Source organism: Physeter macrocephalus, chromosome 11 (genome assembly GCF_002837175.3).
Source record: "Physeter macrocephalus isolate SW-GA chromosome 11, ASM283717v5, whole genome shotgun sequence".
Classification (NCBI taxonomy): domain Eukaryota; kingdom Metazoa; phylum Chordata; class Mammalia; order Artiodactyla; family Physeteridae; genus Physeter; species Physeter macrocephalus.
In genome coordinates, this window is record NC_041224.1 from 114682944 (window position 1) to 114702734 (window position 19791).

The 19791-nt window shown below is 35.2% G+C and overlaps 1 protein-coding gene across 4 annotated transcripts in view; it reads right to left on the reverse strand.

The window, feature by feature from the left end:
- The window catches only part of HEATR5A (HEAT repeat containing 5A), a 115151-nt gene that overhangs the window by 25847 nt on the left and 69513 nt on the right, over positions 1 to 19791 (reverse strand). For 3 of the 4 annotated variants that reach the window (XM_028495673.2, XM_028495674.2, XM_028495672.2), the window contains exons 17-24: positions 15744 to 15849; positions 14571 to 14761; positions 13114 to 13273; positions 10420 to 10609; positions 9357 to 9526; positions 6539 to 6565; positions 4162 to 4300; positions 1471 to 1650 (exon numbers count right to left, since the gene is read on the reverse strand). In XM_028495673.2, the coding sequence (XP_028351474.1) occupies positions 1471 to 1650; positions 4162 to 4300; positions 6539 to 6565; positions 9357 to 9526; positions 10420 to 10609; positions 13114 to 13273; positions 14571 to 14761; positions 15744 to 15849 (1163 nt within the window). The remainder of the gene's footprint in view (positions 1 to 1470; positions 1651 to 4161; positions 4301 to 6538; positions 6566 to 9356; positions 9527 to 10419; positions 10610 to 13113; positions 13274 to 14570; positions 14762 to 15743; positions 15850 to 19791) is intronic. The other variant, XM_007113362.4, reaches the window with a different exon arrangement.

Here is a 19791-nt window from a genome sequence, read left to right on the forward strand (position 1 = left end):
TCCAGGAAGATCCCACATGCCGCGGAGCAACTAAGCCCGTGCACCACAACTACTGAGCCTGTGTTCTAGAGCCTGCGAGCCACAACTACTGAAGCCCGTGCGCCTAGAGCCCGTGCTCTGCAACAAGAGAAGCCACCGCGATGAGAAGCCCGCGCATAGCAACGAGGACCCAATGCAGCCAAAAATAAATAGATAAATTAAAAAAAAAAAAAAAAAAAGATAGGTAAGATACCAGAAAAGTATAATCAACCTATCTATGCACATATATTTTTTTCTTTTAAAGAAGTCCTTCTAAGTTCTTAAGTAGTGGGGATAGAGGAGAACATTAAAGAAGGAAAATATGTAGAGCATAATGGTTGAAAGAGCAGGTATAAACCACTGGAAGAGAACTAACAAGAACAGAGGTAGACAGAGAAGAATATTTTTTTAAAATGCCAGAAATTTTATGGTACCTTTCTTCCTTTCACATAACTTAACTCAGAGACCAAAGCTACATTAAATTATAAGGCTTGGGCTTCCCTGGTGGCGCAGTGGTTGAGAGTCCGCCTGCTGATACAGGGGACACGGGTTCGTGCCCCGGTCTGGGAAGATCCCACATGCCGCGGAGCGGCTGGGCCCGTGAGCCATGGCCGCTGAGCCTGCGCGTCCGGAGCCTGTGCTCCGCAACGGGAGAGGCCACAACAGTGAGAGGCCCGCGTACAGAAAAAAAAAAAAAAAAGAAAAAAAATTATAAGGCTTAAGGAACTGAGTTGAGAGCTACTGAAATATTATGAAAAGTTAGATTTTAAAGTCATGTAGGCTAAGGTTTGAATACATCTGTGTGTGTCTTTGGGAAAATTACTTAACCTTTCCAAGTCTTGTTTTCTCTAGTGTAAAATGGAATAATACTGCCTACTCATAGGATGGTTAAAGGATTAAATCATATAAAATATGTACAATACCTGGAACAGAATTGGTTTCTATCTTCTTTTTTCCTCATTTATTTTCTTAGTCCAGGATATAAATTTTAAAGACTCTAACACACTTTCTCACTAATAATTATCTTGTACTAACAAAGACATTAGAGAAATAACACTATATTTTAAATTAACATTATTAAGAGTAGAGAAACTGGCTTGCTCAAAATGTCATAACTTTTGGTGAGTTTTCTATTAAGTTGATTTGAGGCAACACCTCAAATATTTCTCATATGCACGAAAATAAATGATGGGGCTGCTGTAAGTTAGGTCATCCCTTTTATAGCATAAATAACAATTCTAATTCTTAGTTTGTGTTTCACAGGAAAGTCATATAAAAAAAGTAGGCCTTTAAGTGTTGGACTTAAACACTAGCATTAGAATCTCCATTAAAGAAAACAACAAACAATTATAACCCAAATATCCAGATTGATAAATTGTTACTAGCAAACAATTTTAGATAATGCTTTTACTTTTAATTTTATTATGTTGGCTGGTAATCACCAATACTTACCAGCTGATGCAGCAAGTACATCTTTACAAAGCTTTAACCAAAAGGAGAGTTTATCCACTGCCATAGATGTGAGCATATGGTTTAATGTCTCTTTGATATCATGGCATAATCTCCCATCTGTCTCTTTGTCAAGTAAGGTCAATAAGGCCCCTTCAAGGCCCACTTCTCTGATGTTAGCATCTGACAAGAAGAAAATCGATGATCTAAGTAATACAGAAAACAAAACTGCCATATGAGAAGCACACACATTCAGTAGTTATTAAAATATTACATGCAAATATATTCTAAAGAACTAGTCCAAATATTGCACCTCAACCTACTGAGGTCTATTTTAGTTCACAATTCAAGTTTGGTAATTATTCACAACACTGCAAAGTTATTTTTTATGCAATGTCATTGAAAGATAAATCTTTATTAAGAGTTAACTAATATGTTTTCCTTAAATTAGGTAACCATTTAAACCCAATTAGCATTCAATACTTATAAAAATTTATACAATGTTTCTTGGTATCTCTTTAAAGTTAATTCAAATAAATAATCATAATTAAGTTTTACTTATTCTGGTACAAAAGCTTTACGTTTATTAACATGAGAGTAAAACTCAGACAGAAAACAACTATTGTATAGAGAACAGTGTTTAATTACTGCAACTAAACTACAGTGGATCTAAAGACTATTGAATTAATATAAATTACTACACAATATTCTCACTGCAAAGTAATAAATCATCTCAAAAAAGAAATATAAACCTTGATCTAGTGTCTATTTCCTCTAATTCTGAAAATGTCAAAAGAACATATACATTTTCTCTTGAAGATTTAACTCATTTGGCAATTATGAAAGCATTTAGTTCTAAAGATTATGCTACTATTTTAAAAGAGGAGTTATCTTTTAAAGATCAGAAGGAGGAGGTAGGAATGTTTCTGATTAGGAGTCCAAAAGTCAGAACAGCCCAATGTAATGTGTGAATCATGACTGGATCATAAATTTGGATGGGGGTGAGAGGGGTAGGAAAGAGTTTATAAAGGACTTTTTTTTTTTTTTATAATGGGAAATTTGTGTGAGGACTGTACATTCTATGAAGCTACTAAATTAATGTTGATTTTACTAGGTATGGAAATAACATGTGGTCATGTAGGAGAATGTCCTTGAAAAATGCAAATAAGTATTTAGGGGTGAACCATCATGATGCCTGCAACCTGCTTTCAGATGGTTTGGCACGAGGTTTGTGTGTGTGTGTATATATACTGAGAAATATGTAAAATGAGCATCGTAAAGAGAGTAGGTGAATCTATGTGTTCGCTGCACATTTCTTTCAACTTTTCCATGGGTTTGAAAAATTACAAAACTTTTAAAAGGAAATATATAATGAGTTCTTTACTATAATTTTTTTTTAATTTTATTAATTTTATTTTTGGCTGTGTTGGGTCTTCATTGCTGAGCATGGGCTTTCTCTAGTTGCGGTGGCTTCTCTTGCTGCGGAGCATGGGCTCTCTACACGTGGGCCTCAGTAGTTGTGGCTCTCGGGCTCTAGAGCGCAGGCTCAGTAGTTGTGGCACATGGGCTTAGCTGCTCAGCAGCATGTGGGATCTTCCCGGACCAGGGCTCAAACCTGTGTCCCCTGCATTGGCAGGCGGGTTCTTAACCACTGCGCCACCAGGGAAGCCCCTTTACTATAATTTTAATCACATAGCTAATTCAATAATTATGTACCAGTACACTTACATAATAAAATCCTAAAGCAACAAATACAGATAATTCCAGTGGTGAATATAAGTTAAAGGTCACTTTGGGGAGAATACCACACATTAACCATGTTCTGCAACCTGTCTGATGACTACTGCAGTTCAGCAATGCTGATAAACTCAAGTCAGAGCGAAGGTTTTAATATAGTAATAAAACTAATTTAAAGAGCACAGCATGACAGTAAAATACATTATAGATCTGAGAGCTTTAGATATTGGAAAGCTTTATGAAGTCTGAGACCTTCTAAAAGTGTGATAGCACTTGGGAAACTATATACTTTTAAAGTGTAAGATATTACCATTAATATTTTTATAGGCTGTTTGAATTTATATGCATGTTTGAGTTATTCACATAATTTTAAAATGAAGAGACACACTTAAAACAAATCTTACTGGCCAAGAAATCCTTTAATTCAGCTCTAAAATATAGAAAGGGTATAAAAATCCTTTAACTTGAAGCAGATTCATCTATGAGAAATTTTATTGAATGAGATTTAGGGGGAAGAAAGGCATATATGATAAAATGACTTCAGCGCTAAATCCAATTTCAATCCATTATTGTGAAAAAACTCGTTTGAAACCAATGGCTCTCAAACTTCAGTACCATTATCATTATTGTAGAAAAATAAGTAAGAGATTGCTGGGCTCTACTCCCAGATTTCTGGCTTAGCAGATTTGGGATGGGGCCCAATAATCTGCATTTCTAACAAGTTCCAAGGTGAGGTGGATGTCGCTGGTGAAGGCGGCCTAAGATTGAGAACCATTACTCTAAACCAGTAACATCACTGGGTGGAATGATAATCACTGTTAGCAATTATCACTTGTAGCAGGTTTAAGACATTATATACTAACTTTTAAATTTCATTTTAAAAACTCATGTTTATAAGGAAGATTTAAGATTAAAACAATCATCTGAGCTGGAGATAATACCGATAGAAAGAATTACCTGGAATCAACTCTTCTCTGCTATCCTTAGCAAGCATAACAGCGTGTTCTGAAACTTCAGCTGCTTCTCTCTGAACAAGCTGACGTAAACAAGCCAGTACTGCTCGTCTCAGTAACAAATAGGGACTACAAAGATTCACCTGGAAAACACCATTTGGGAAGTAAAAGAGCTGAAATTCTTGGTGGCATTCAATACGTCTACTAGATATTCACTGGACCCCTCCTGATTGTGTCCAGCCCATCACTGGGCTGGACACAATTTATTAAATACACAGAAACTTCAACTATCCTAGCACATATTTTTTATTATACAACTTAGAAACAGCTTAAGGAGTAATACATGTACTTATTAGGCAATATTCATAAACAAATCCAAGCAAAAGCCTCCAGACAATTTAGAAGACATAAAATTTATATGAGTAAAACAGTTTTGAGAGACAAAAGAGATACAATTGAGAAAGAATTTATTTGCAGCTTATATATATGTGCTCATGGAACTATATTATAATGTTTTATGAATCTCTAAGTAGAAGTTTATACAAATCCATATAAGCACTGTAGCATACTGGTTAAAATGGAGGCTCTGGAGTCAAACTGTCTCAGTTTGAGTCCTAGATCCATGACTTACTAGCTGTGTGACCTTGGGCAAGTTATTTAACCTCTCTGTGTCTCAGTTTCCTCATTTGTTATATGGAGATAACACTACCCCCATCTCACAGGGCTGTTGTGAAGTCAACACAAAGAAACATGCAAAAGTGCTTAGCACAGTACCTGGCAAATAGTAAGCACTCAATAAATGTTAGTTATTATTAATGCAGCCTCTATCAATAGTAGTTTATTCAGATGCCATACATAGTAAGTAAATGCATTTTCAAATAAAGGCAGAAAGAGTCTTACTCAGAAAACATATTCACCGAAAATGCTCTCCTGAAACATTACAGATAGCAAATTTTATACATATATATCTACTTATATATGAATATACATATATGTACATAGATATGTAAATGTCTTAGCAATATAGAATTTCTCCTCAGAATGATAGGCTCAATACATATTCTTTTTACTGAGAAGTATTTAAACCATGTAAATCTCAATAGGTTATGTCTACCTAGGGTAAATGATACAATTGGTGATATACCTTAAATGAGCAATTAAAACAAGTCAAAGGTTTCTGGATACCAATTCTTAATGATTTCATAAATGGAATAAAGCCTAGAGATTTTGAAATTTATTTTGTCCTAACTATGAAAATAAAGACCAGTTTGGTGTGGCTTATGACAATAAATATGTCTTATAATAGTGATTTTTCTGAGTAAAATTTTAGAAATGGCATAATTCATATATGTGCCTTTAGATCTGGTTTATGTGTGAAAGACAGAACTGAAGTAGGTGAGTTTGTTGAAAAGAGCAGAGGCAAAATTCTGAGGAAAAGAGTAGGTAGTTGCAGCTGGTTTGTGATATATGATACATGCAAAGAGAGCTAAATCCTTAATTTTATCAGAAGATAAAAGGCAAGAAAAGTTTGTGAATATATTAGCAATGAAACATACAGATGAGAAGTGCTTTATAAATATGTTCTATTATACCCTCAAGCTATATCATGAACTCAAAAGTGGAAAGACAGGAATGCCATTCACAAAGTCTCAAGGTCATGTCATTCTAGTCATATTTAAGAACTCTGCTGTTAGAAACTAGTACATAGGATAACAGAGAAGTTAAAATGTAAATGATTAGGTTTATTCATGCCCAAGATTACGGCTATATTTAACAATGACAAAAAAGCACTCTATTAAGACAATTTTAAAGAAAAGTTAATAAATCTACTAGTTACTTTAACTGGAGTTTTACAAGCATATAATACAAGGCAGGTGCAGCGTTTATTCAGGCTGGTCAAACAATCTTTTATAAAAAGCATGCTCAAAAGTACTCTTTACTTGCTTGGTATAAAAAATATTAAAGGCCGTCACACAAAGCAAAATGGAACGCTTAATATTTCCATGTCATTCTCCAGCATTTATATTGGGAAGAGGAATAGAGTGGATTAAGGCAAACAAATCAAGCAAGCAAAATACAGAAATTAACTCAAACTGTAATTACAATTCCTTTCTGAAATGAATATATTAAATCAAAATGATGCAAAATTAAGTGCAAGGAGTGAGTGCACTAGCTGGAGAAGGTTAGGGAGGATTTGTTTACATGGGTATTAAATAAAACACCATGTAACATGCTATACACACTGGACTTTGCATTAATGGTTAGCTTAAACAAAGAGATGCAGAGGAAAACAACAACATCTACAACCAAAAAAAAAACAACACAAAGAAACAGCACTGCAAACCTCAAAAAAAGTTAGGAATCGAGGGTCAGGGACCTACCAACACAGAATTATCCAACAAGATCTCCTGCACAAAAACAAATGACAGACTGGTCATGACAAAAACAAAAGATAAATACTAGGATGACTTTGACAACAGTCAGCTAAGCATTAAAATGTAAATGTTAATAGAGCTATCATTCAAACTTGCTTAGCTTCAGCTTTAAAAAATATGCCATAAATACTTCATTTTCCAACTTAAAATATGAGTTGAGGTAAGAGTTTAAAAACAGTCAACTCAAGATGTAAAGATATAATACAATAATTTCAAAATGCACATTTGTGTAATTAGGTTTTCCTTTGGAATCTTTCATTAAGCCTCAGTAACAAAGCCAGAACAAGTAGACATGAGTGTGAAAGGAGTGATCTGGATTACATTCACATGAACAGGTGTCTAGCAAGGGACCAAGTTAATGGTTTACCTCATCACAAGTTAATTATAGATTTCTTACTCTTGGAAGCCAAGTTTTAAAACTGTGAGTAGTCAGAATTGCGAGTGTAGCTAACGCCAAGTTCAGAATGGAAGTTAAATACCATGCAGTTAGAAGAAAACCCTTTGCAGTAAGATTCTTTCCTAATGATTAAATGTATTCTGAATACTCAGGGAGTTTCAGTTAATATGAAAACACTTCATGCTAAATAATTAAGTTCTATGTAGAAAAGAAACCTGATCATAAAGTTAATAGGAAAGCAAAAGCAATTTAAAAAAAAAAATAAATTTATTTATTTAATTTGTTTATTTTTGGCTGCACTGGGTCTTCGTTGCTGCCCACGGGCTTTCTCTAGTTGTGGCAAATGCGGGCTACTCTTCCCTGCGGTGCGCGGGCTTCTCATTGTGATGGCTTCTCTTGTTGCGGAGCACAGGCTCTAGGCGCGCGGGCTTCAGTAGTTGTGGCACAAGGGCTCAGTAGTTGTGGCTTGCAGGCTCTAGAGCGCAGGCTCAGTAGTTGTGACGCACAGGCTTAGCTGCTCCGTGGCATGTGGGATCTTCCCGGACCAGGGCTCGAACCCGTGTCCCCTGCATTGGCAGGCAGATTCTTAACCACTGAGCCACCAGGGAAGTCCCAGTGTTGTTATATTTAAATGGAGAGTAGAAAGTTAGATCAACTTGCAAAGTAGTGGGTATTTTTCAGTAATTGGTATTGGAAATTGTTCTTCAAACATAAAGAGCAATATCCCTGGGGAAAAGTTGCTGAATGATAAAGGTAAAATTCTTTTCCAGTAAGTGCTGTTTTCTCTAATACGTGTTTAACCCAGATAGAAACCAAAGTTTCTATCAGAAAAGTCAGTCATGTCCTCTCTTTAAGAGTCTTACATAATTATGACTATGAAAATCAATATGGAGATAAATACAATTCTATGTTTCAGTTACATGTTAAGAAAATAAAAACAATTACAATTTACTGAGTGGTTATTAAGTGCCAAGGACAAGTGCATTTATAGGCGGCATCTTGTGTAATCCTCGTGTTTTACAGACACGATAACTGAGGCTGGAGGAGGGTATGGGACGTCCCTAAGACCACAGAGCTAGGAGGGAGCAGGGCTAAGAGGGTCCATAACTACCAAGTCAATATGAAATAATGAAACGAGGACTGGACAAGGAGTTCAGAAACCTGGATTCTAGGCTTAGAGCTACTACTACCTAGGTATGTTACCTTGGGCAAAATATTTGACTTTTTGGTCTTTAGTTTATATTTTTATTGAGGTTGGTTTTACTGATGTTTGAGGTTCTTTCAAGGTCTGAAATGCATATTTTGTCTTAAGCTTGAAAATGAAAGGTCTGTCTAAAGTAATGATTCTCAACTGTCATGTTACTAAGGGGAGTGTGCTGTGAACATTATAGGGGCAGAAAAAGTTGAAAAGCAACGGTGTCAAGTTTTTGTGTTTTTTTTTTGTTTTTTTTTTTTTTTTTATTTTTGGCTGCATTGGGTCTTTGTTGCTGCATGCAGGCTTTCTCTAGTTGCGGCGAGCGGGGGCTACTCTTCGTTGTGGTGCATGGGCTTCTCATGGTGGTGGCTTTTCTTATTTCAGAGCACAGGCTCTAGGTGCATGGGATTCAGTAGGTGTGGCACATGGGCTCAGTAGTTACGGCTCGCAGGCTCTAGAGCGCAGGCTCAGTAGTTGTGGTACGTGGGCTTAGCTGCTCCGCGGCATGTGGGATCTTCCCGGACCAGGGCTCGAACCCGTGTCGCCTGAATTGGCAGGTGGATTCTTAACCACTGCACCACTAGGGAAGTCCCCAGTGTCAAGTTTTAACTCCAAGTGTAACTCAACTTTTTCAGGCAAGTCCAGATAGAAACTGGTGATGCTCAAGGTAAATCTTAAAACCACTGATGATTACGAACCATCTCATCAGAACTTTTTTATTGATCACCTTCACCTTTCTATATTCATTAGACACACTATTAGAACCCAGATATTGATGCATATGCTGCTAGAATATTAAGGAAAAATATTATTTGCCCATCTGGGATGAAAAGAACTTTATATGTAATAATTTGGGAAAGAGGAAGAAGTAGGAAAAAATATGTTACCACATAAATATTTCCATGTCCTATAGCATTTATATACTACCTGTGATATTAGCATTCAGTATGTCTTTACTGATTAATGAATCAATATTCCAAACACTAAGTTCCACATTAATGGAAGAAAAATGAATCAATATATGAGAGGTTTAAGATATCATTATATGAAGTTGTCCCCCACCGCCCAAAAAAGACCAGAACTGAGGGAAAAGAGCATTGTACAGTCTAGAGAATATTTAAATTTAAATTTCCAATAATAGAAACTAAGGACATACACAATTTTATACTCACACAGAGGCAGCTGACCAGGCTAGACAAGTTGACATGTCGTGGAGCAAACATGTGAAGCTGCTGAAGGCATGATATGGCCTGAGCTTGGACAAGGCAGTCTGGGTTATCTTGCATCACTGCACAACCCAACAGACAGGAAGTCCTTAGGGTAGAAACGGAAGTACTGTTACCTAAAATGAAAGCAGAAAGCTTTTAATAATTGGCCTATAAAATCATTACCCTTTAAACATATATTACTGGGCTTAAAATTTCTCCCCCCCATCTTAAACTTAAGGTTCTGTGAAGTAAATTTCTTCTACAAAAGCAGGGATAATCCAGGTTATAGATTTTTAGATTATGTTAGTTATTTTTAGTCTGAAAGATTTATGGTAACATAAATCATTAAGCAAAGAAGAACCTAAGACTATCTGCAGTTTACATCAAATTTTCATGAAAAGTAGAATTAGAAAGTGCTAATAAACTTCACCCTGCTTGTATTAGTTGAGAGTTGCTTTCATATATTAAAATCATGTACTTTGCATTTGAATAGATCAGAATAACTGAGTTTTGGGGCTTTGTCATTTATATCTTAAAAGAGATAGAGTTCTTTAAACTATTCCATTTCATGTCTGTCACTTTACTTGTTAAGGGAAGCATTTTTAAGACATATCTTATTTTTCTAAATATGGTACTCCTTATCTTTTCAAGGTAAGAAAAATCAGACTGGCTTTTATTTTAACAAAATATACTGAGCACCTACTATGCGCCAATCACAAGGGTTTTTCAAATTTTCTCTTATTTGATAGAAGAGGAAACTAAAGCTTAGAGACATAAGGATTTCCCCAAAGCACCCAATTAAGTAACAGTTGGTGAAGCTTAGATTAAGTTTCTATGTTTTTTCTATCATGTCATCATCCAGGAGTCAGTCTTCCCAAGACTGTTCTCAACATTCTGCCCATATATTTGAAAAGAGCATTCTGCTAAACTTCACTTTATTGAGAAAGGTTTGACTCAATAATAGGAACTGAATTCATTTTTACGCATATATTTTTATGTAAAACGTCACAAAAGCAGCTATGCATACCTTGTAGCTCTGGACCCAGTGTAGTAATAAGGGCATTCAAACAGCGACCAAGGCTTTGGTGAACTTCAGCATGAGTAGGAGGCACATTTAACAACAACATAATAATAAGAGAAAGGGTTGGTTCTGCATGTGTATAATAGAGTGGGCCAGCAGAATCAATTATCAATGAGAGAGAATGCAGTGCCCAGGTCTGTGAAGACAGAGAAAAACAATTTAAAATGTTATAGCAGCATTAAGAAACATAAAACACAGTGAGTTGTTCTTTTGTTGAAGCAAGTGATAACGTAATAGCACAGTAAAGTATTTGTGTGTTATTACTAACTTGGAGAGAGAAATGGAGAACTTCAGGAGTTTTAAGAAAATTTTTCTCTTTAAATATCCAGTAAAAAACAATCGAGAGACAAATGCCTAATTTAGAATGGCATATGTGCATATATCTCAGCACTAAGAATTCCATACAGTGTTTGGTTCTTTAGCTAACAGCTTGAACTAAATCTGGTTTGTTGAAAACTGTTTAATGTTTAATCTATATAGAGAATGAAAATTCAAGTTTTTAAAAGATTCAACAATATCTACAACTACATGCAATAATTACAGACAAATCTCTTGAACACAGTGTTGAAGAAAGCCAGACATAAAATAGTACATACCATATGATTCCACTGATACAAAGTATAAAAGCAGGCAAAACTAATATATGCTGTTGCAAATTAGGATAGTGGTTATCCTTGGTGGGACAGGTAGTAACTAGAAGAGAACATGAGGAGAGTGTTTGGGGTATTGATATTGTTCTGTTTCTTGATCTAGGTGCTGGTTACATGGTGTATTCAGTTTCTATACTTTATTCACAGAGATGCACACTTCTAACAGGTGCAGTGTTATAAATATATAAAAATAAATATATCTATAAAAATAAATATAAATATTTATATTTATAAAATAAATATACATGTTATATATAAATATTTATATATTAAACAAACAAAATGCCTTTGAGCCAATCTCGCCTGCCACCTATTTTTAGAAATAAAGTTTTGTCGAAACACAGTCATGCTCATCTGTTTACATATTATTTATGGCTGCTTTCCTGCTATAATGGCAGAATTGAGCAGTTGACAGAGACTGTATAACATGTAAAGCCTAAATAATGTACTACCTGGCCCTTTATAAAATAAGTTTGGCAACTCTGGTTCAAACAAGACTGGCCATACACTGATAACCACTGAAGTTAGAGGATGGGTATAAGAGGTTCCTTATAGCATGTTCTCTACTTTTATGTATGCTTGAACTTTTTATAACAAGAAGTATCTAAAGAGTCCTCCTTTTAGGAAATCAACTGAGAAACTTTTACCCCTCTTATCAATAGATGTATATGAAAAGCTTACAGTACTTTAAATGCTACAAAAATGAACTCCCATTAGGTGAGAGATAGCAGCAATCAAGAAGAGTCAGATTTGATGACACTGGATGCCACGGAAAGAACAATTTAAATTAATCAACAAAAGATAGTCAATATAAAAGGATGTGTGTTCAGAACAGACTTCTTGAAGGGGAAAAGGAGAAATATAATAAACAGAAGCAAAAAGTACTGTACTAAAGGAATGAAGAAAGAAAGAATGGAACACCTTATAAATCAACTCAAGTAAAAGATGATGTGAAAAAAAGAAAACTATTAGTAATATGGTAACTCAAGAATGAAAGCTATGTTGGATGTTGAAGTTTAACAGGAAGGTGGTTAAACTGGATGTTAGAATACTAAAAAATGTGGATTATCAGAAAGGAATAGAAAGAGAGGAGAGCAATAGGAAAAACATAAAGTGCAGATACGAGAATGACATGTGTGGGAGGAAAGCAGGAAGATCAGCTTAGGAGAAGACCAGTACTTTGGGTTAATAACAGAGAAAGTTTCTGGGTCAGTTGATGGGACTTCAATGAGAAGTTGATTTAAGAAGCAATAAGCAGTTTCCCCAGCTTTTTAGTAAGGAAGTGGCAAGATGAAAATCTTTCAGGAAAACATTTTTGGCTTCATATCTAGGGAGAGTTGAAAAGAAAAGAATTAAACATAAAGTGACCAGGTAGGAGGCTACTGTAGTAATTAGGGACACACAGGGGGGACAGAGATACAATAAGGGGATTAAAAAAGCAGGAACAGTAACAATCATTCAAGATGTGATTAAGATATCAGGAGAATGATGATTGACAGAAATGGGTAAGATATGTATAATAATATGGTAAAGTGGTTAAGAACATGAGTTCAGAGTCCATGACTTATGTTCTTCACCTGACTCCACAATATATTAGTTTTTTAGCTGTGAGCAAGTACTTAGCTTCTGTAAGCCACAGTTTTCTTTCTGTATAATGGGAATATACATACTAGATTACTGTGAGGATTAAATATGTTCATATGTTTAGAAGAATGTAATACAATGCATGGTACCTGTTAAGCTCTACAAAATAGTAGATGTTATTTTAAGATGGAAAGGAGATCCATTTTCAGAAAATGATACTGAATTTGACTTTAGACAGTATGAAGATAATGAGATCTGAATTTTTAAAATCCATCAAAGTTAACAATGGCTTTGATATTATTATGGAGCAAGAATTATTTTATAAATTAGTAATGGTCAATAAAAACATAATCTGCATTATCTACAAATCAAGAATTTCAAGGAAGGTATCACATGAAGTACTTACCTGCACATCAGGAGAAGTGCTGTCCTGAGATAAAGTGTAAAGGATTCCAACACAAGAATTCAAATGTTGAGAAGAACTTATTCCTCCCAAGTACCTATGTAGGGATCCCAAAGCCAATGAGTGTCCTGTTCTGGTAACTGCGTCCCTTGCTGATTTCAGTCTGTGATTATGGAAACAAAAATAAATGACAATTACTGAAACAAAACCAATGCATGCACACTGTCACTTAGGCAAACTTTCTGTATGAAGAGTTGCAAAATTCAGAAATATATTTACCATTAACTGATAAAAAAAATTCTGAAATAACCTGAAAGGTATCTTGAAAAGAAAAACATTTTAAATAAAAATGTCTTTACCATTATTAATAATTATTTAAATATAAGCAATTTCAATGTCTCTCAGAAATACACACACACTAAATTCATATGGCAGGCATTATTACTTTATCATTAAGTTATACTTTAAAAACTCTCATTGCTGAGATACTCTAATTCCATATAAAGAGAGTTCCAACTCAAGAACTTTGATTTAAAAATTAAATATAGTAAGAGAACTCATTATTTATTAGGAGTTTTCTTATGAATTGTATACTAGTTTAAGCGCTTTATATTTGGTCCTTTAATCCGCTCAACAATCTTGAAATTCACACTACTGATACTATCAGTTCCTTTTAACAGATGAGGAAATCAAAATGACTTAGTCACTTTAGCCAAAGTGACTCTTACAAAGTAACCAACTATTAAATAGAAGAGTTGGGATTTGAACCGAGTTAGTAATCTGACATCAGACGTTGAGCTCATAACCAAATCAAGATACACATATTCAATAGACTAGAAGGTGAAAGTGCTGCCTGCATTACTACCACCACTAATAATATAGCTTTATATATGTATAACTAATATAACCATGAACTTTATTTGCAGTTGTTTTATTTTTTCATACTACTTTCATATTTATTATCTCATTTACCTTAACATTCTTAGTAGGCAGGGTAGTATTAATAACCTTCTATATGAAATAGAGGAAAACTGGTTGAGAGGATTAAGTAACCTGCTCAGGGTTATAAAGCCGGTAGAAACGAAAATATAGTTTATGTTTCCTGACCTGCAGCCTTCTCTCTTTGCATTAGGTTGTTCTTACTACCATCTATATTTTACATGATAAAACTCCATAAGCTTCTTACGCCCAGAGTCCACTGATGGCCTATTACATCACTCATATAGATAGTGATCTTTCTCATATAAAAACTAAAGCCAAAGAACTAGTAATAGTTTCATGTTCCAAAACAAGCAGGCCAAGGAGGGGGGGGGGTAGTTCTCCTTTATTTTAAAGTATACACATTTCTCAGTTTTTTAAAGTTAATTATCAGAATGAAGTTTCATAAGTTCCAACAAACCAACAAGCTACACCCAGTTTTCACACACAGTCCATGAGTATTAAATAAGAAAGTCACTTACTTGTCAAAGCTAACTTGAGCTAATGTAGCAGTAAAAGCTCCATCATCAACCACTTGGGCTAATCTAGCCCATGCCTCTGCAGCTGCACATCTCAAGAGGGGGCTGGGACTTTCTAAGGCTCCCATCACCAATGCGAGGACAGGTCTTCTCATTTCTTCTGGACCCAAATGTCCCTTAGAGCCAGCCACATACTGAAATAGGTAAAAAAACAATCCAAACTTGCAACTCTAGTAAATTCTCTTATCCAGTTTGGAATGTATATTCTGGTTAACCAAATATCTTCATATTTGGTGATTACTCCTTTAAAAAAAAATCAGGGCTTCCCTGGTGGCGCAGTGGTTGAGAATCCGCCTGCCGATGCAGGGGACACGGGTTCGTGCCCCGGTCCGGGAAGATCCCACATGCCGCAGAGTGGCTGGGCCCGTGAGCCACGGCCGCCGAGCCTGTGCATCCGGAGCCTGTGCTCCGCAACGGGAGAGGCCACAACAGTGAGAGGCCCGCGTACCACAAAAAAAAAAAAAAAAAAAAAAAAAAATCAGAATACCAAAATCCACAGTAAACATACATAATTTTTCTCATGAAGTACTTTAGAATTTTAAACCTCCAGGCAAACACTATGGTAATCAATTATCACTGCAGTATATATGTGTTCAGAAGAACATTAATAGGGATTTCCATAAAATAAATGATCAATGAAGCCTATTATATTTTACTTAGAAACAATAAGCCATAAATGCAACAATGAACCAGATTTGGTCCATAGGCCATAGTCTGCCAATCCCAGATCTGGGATATTAGGGTTGGTAGGCTAAAGCATGGTTCTAAGCCAAGATTATAAGTTTGATTTCTGACTAACAAGTTTTATATAGAGAAAAAGTAAAAGGGGAGGGACTTCCCTGGCGGTCCAGTAGTTAAGACTCTGTGCTTCCAACGCAGGGAGCGCGGGTTCGATCCCTGGTCAGGGAACTGAGATCCCACATGCCATGCATTGTGGCAAAAAAAAAAAAAAAAAAAAAAAAGGTAAAAGGGGAATTACAAATCCTGAAACATTAAGAAAAATCGGGGGGGGGAAACCAGCCCTTTAAAAACACCTTCCCCAACCTACTTAGTTGGCCATACATTAGGGAAAAAAAAAAAATCAAGCAAACATGAATTTTTAAAAAACGGAATTACCTTCAAGAAACTAGAAACTGAAGAAACAACATGTAACTGAACTACTTGTTGACGAGCTCCTTTTGTATGCTTTATACTGTCCAAAAGCTGTTCCAGTATGAGAAGCCTAAAATCAGAAACAAGATTTAAAGATAAAGTAAGTCAAAGGGCAGTACTGAGTATCCACTACAAATTTGTTTTGCTGCATTTTGTTGGAACTACTAAAATGAGATAAACTGTTGTCAAACACACTGAAGCATTTTAGGAAATGAAAATATATCACAACCAATGCAAAAATATTTTGATTATGTGTCATTATGACAGTGGGGGAGAAGCATTATTTTGTGAAAAAATAACAACAAATGTATCACTTAATATAGATTTATCTGGGCAAATTCAGCTATTTCAGCAACTGTTTTCTAAACAAATATTTTGAAAGTCACTTGTGTCAACATTTTTGCTCTTAATAACAGGAGTTACTGAACTCAAATACATTCCTTCATTTTAAAGGTAGCACTGACTTCAGTTAATGAGAAGCAGCACAGCCTTTCGAACCCCAACCATACCTTAAACATGTACTTGGGATCATACTATATATAACACAGTTTTTACAGTTGCTTTTCTCACTTAACATTACCTCTTTAGCACTTTTCAAATCATTTTTATTCTTTGATAATTTTCAGGAAGCCAAATTTTACTACACACATACTACAATTTATTCAACCATTCTCCTTCTGGTGGAGAGCAAATTTCTTATTTTCACAATTCTAACTATGATGAGCATATGCACATTACTTTTGGTGTGGGGTTGAATGTGTCCATGGGTTTTAATGCAGCTTACATAAATTGTTTTTCATGTCCTTTTTTAAAATCCATTTGTTGAGATTAAAGATATGTAACCATGAAATAAATCACCCCATTTTTTTCCCACCAATTTCTCCAATATTTAGAAACATTGCTTCAGAGCGCTGAACCTCCTTTCCCCCCCTTCTCTCCCTTTAAATCAGGAAAACTGAAATAATGTTTAAGAATACTTCTTCCGTTGTGAACTATCTTGATGGTAGGCATAGATCTTATAATTTATCTTCATCTCTCTAGTATCTGGGTTTGGCATGTAGTCAGCAGTCAAATGTGCTTGTTGAACAATATAAAGGACAGTTGCACCCAGTGACTGAAAACAGGGCATGACTGGCTGAAGATGGCACATGGGTATACTTTTACTCAACTCTAACGTACTTGCAATAGTATCTCTGAGCCTGTAACTAAATCTCTATCATTCTGGTGAGGCCACAAGACCCAAATACAGTTTTGATCCAAACGACAATTCTGTTATCAAAACAGAATAGATATGGGTATTGTGCTTTAAAAAACCCAGCTGTGGAAGAAGTCAGAAAAAAGGGAAGGTGTGAAGTTACATGTGTATGACTTGAGGAAAGCAATAAACATAAAATCAACTCAGAGAACATAATAAACATGGTGGATCACTAAAAATTTGGGGAAAAACCACTGTAATTCTAAGTAGTCTATTTAGTTAAATATTTATTTCCTTATTTCCAGGTTAATTCTGTTCATCATAATAAACCTGAAAAACTCAGAAAAGCACAGGAAAGAAAAATAAAATTCACCCATAATCCCACCATCTGGAAAGAGCCACTATTAACATTTCGCATCTTTGTTTTAGTCTCTCCCCGGTCCCATCCCCACCCCAGGTATATGGATATCATTTTTAGAAAACTGGGATCACAGTGTATACACTTTATTAGTAACTCTTTTTCATTTCCCTAAATATTAATCCCATCTTATTAATTACTGCACTGAAATAATTTTTTTCTTTTATCTTGGCCTCCTGTGATATTTCTTTTTTATTTTAATTGAAGTATAGTTGATGTACAATATTATATAAGTTACAGGTGTACGATATAGTAATCCACAATTTTTAAAGGTTATACTTCATTAATAGTTATTTAAAAATATTGGCTATATTCCCTGTGTTGTACAATATAGCCGTGTAGTTTATTTTTTACATAATAGTTGGTACCTTTAATTCCCTCCCCCTATATTGCCCCTCCCCCTTCCCTCTCCCCACAGGTAACCACTAGATGGTTCTCTGTATCTGTGAGTCTGCTTTTTTGTTATATTCACTAGTTCATTGTATTTTTAGATTCCACATGTACTGAAATAATTTTAAATAGCTATTAGTATTATATAGTCTGGCAATACAATACCTTGTTTACCCAGTTCCCTAGTTTGGGACATTTAGGCCATTTCTAATTTTTATTATAAATAACATGATTAATGTATCATATAAAAGTTTTTTTTGCCTGTTTTCCAAGACTATATTTAAAGTCATTATGTTTCAAGAATATATTTATGCCCAAATTGCCCTGCAGGAAGAAAAATTAAGGATAACCATATGGTCAGCCTTATGAATTTAAAACCTAAAACATCATTATTAGATCACATCCTAGTCACCTGCTATAATGGAACTGTGTCATGTTGAAAGTAGTAAAAATACTTAAGGTTACAGCTTGAGAATTTTGTTACATTATAATAAAACCTGACCTGTACTATTTTCTTGCCCACATTCATGGGCCAAAGACTGTAAGTGAGACTACCAGAGCCCCAAATACTTTTCTCCATCCTTTACCCCCAAATTCTGACAGAGATCGCAACAAAACATTCTGAATCTTCAGGAGATGGAGATGACCAGTTTTCAGTAGTACTGAATTGGTATTCCTAAGTAGTATCAATTATAACATATAATTATTAGTTCAGAATGAAATTAGATATTAAAAGTTTTGAGTCTGGATGAAATAAAAACACATAGGTAACTGAGTAAACAGCAAAGACATAAAATTTTAAAATGCTGATTTACCTTCCTTATACTTTCAGAGAGGGTGTATAATGGTGAAAATTTTCACTACTGAGAACTATAACTATCCTTTTCCTCTCTCTCCATCAACTCACAATCTACATTTTTATCAGTGGTTCTCAAAACAGGCTGTACACCAGAATCACCTAAGGAGTTTTTAAAAATTTCAGTGCCCAATGTAGTATGCATACCATTACTATTAAGTCAGAATCTACATTTTAAAAAGTCCCAATGATTGCAATGTACAGTCAAGGGTGAAACAATCTTCAGGTGAATTAATTCATTCTTTGCAATTAGGTGCAAAATATATTGAAAAGTAACCATAAACAACACACACACAAGATCAGTAATAACTTCTTCTCTGTGTAAAATATCTTGATATTCCAGAACTTTAAACATTTTAGTGCTTTAAAATTATTGATGCGAAGATCTCTTATTTTTAGAATCCTATAGTCAAAATAAAGATAATTAGGGACTTCTCTGGTGGCACAGTGGTTAAGAATCCACCTGCCAATGCAGGCGACACGGGTCTGAGCCCTGGTCCGGGAATATCCCACGTGCCGCAGAGCAACTAAGCCCGTGCACCACAATTACTGAGCCTGCGCTCTAGAGCCTGAAAGCCACAACTACCGAGCCCGTGTACCACAACTACCAAGCCTGCACTCTAGAGCCCGCGAGCCACAACTACTGAGCCTGTGTGCCACAACTACTAAAGCTGGCATGCCTAGAGCCTGTGCTCCGCAACAAGAGGAACCACCACAATGAGAAGCCCACGCACCACAACGAAAGGTAGGCCCTGCTCGTCCTAACTAGAGAAAACCCACATGCAGAACGAAGACCCAATGCAGCCAAAAACAAACAAATAAATAAATAAATTTAATAAAAAATAAAGATAATCAACTGATTTAAAGACAATTTAATTTCTAAGTACATAAATAAAATATGAAAAACCTATTTCTAATCTTAGGACAACGTCATGTTAACTACAAGAGTTTCTTTTAAACTGTTTAAACACGAAGATAACCATGATAACAAAATGCTTTAAAATATTCACTTGTTGTTGAATACAGGTACTTTGATTAAGATATTTCTTCTCTAGAAATGCAAATCTATGGCCCAAAGAAGAAAGGTCTGCCATTTTAAACAAGTATCATACCTAGGATAACAGGAAATTAGAAACTTAACTTTCCTATCTAT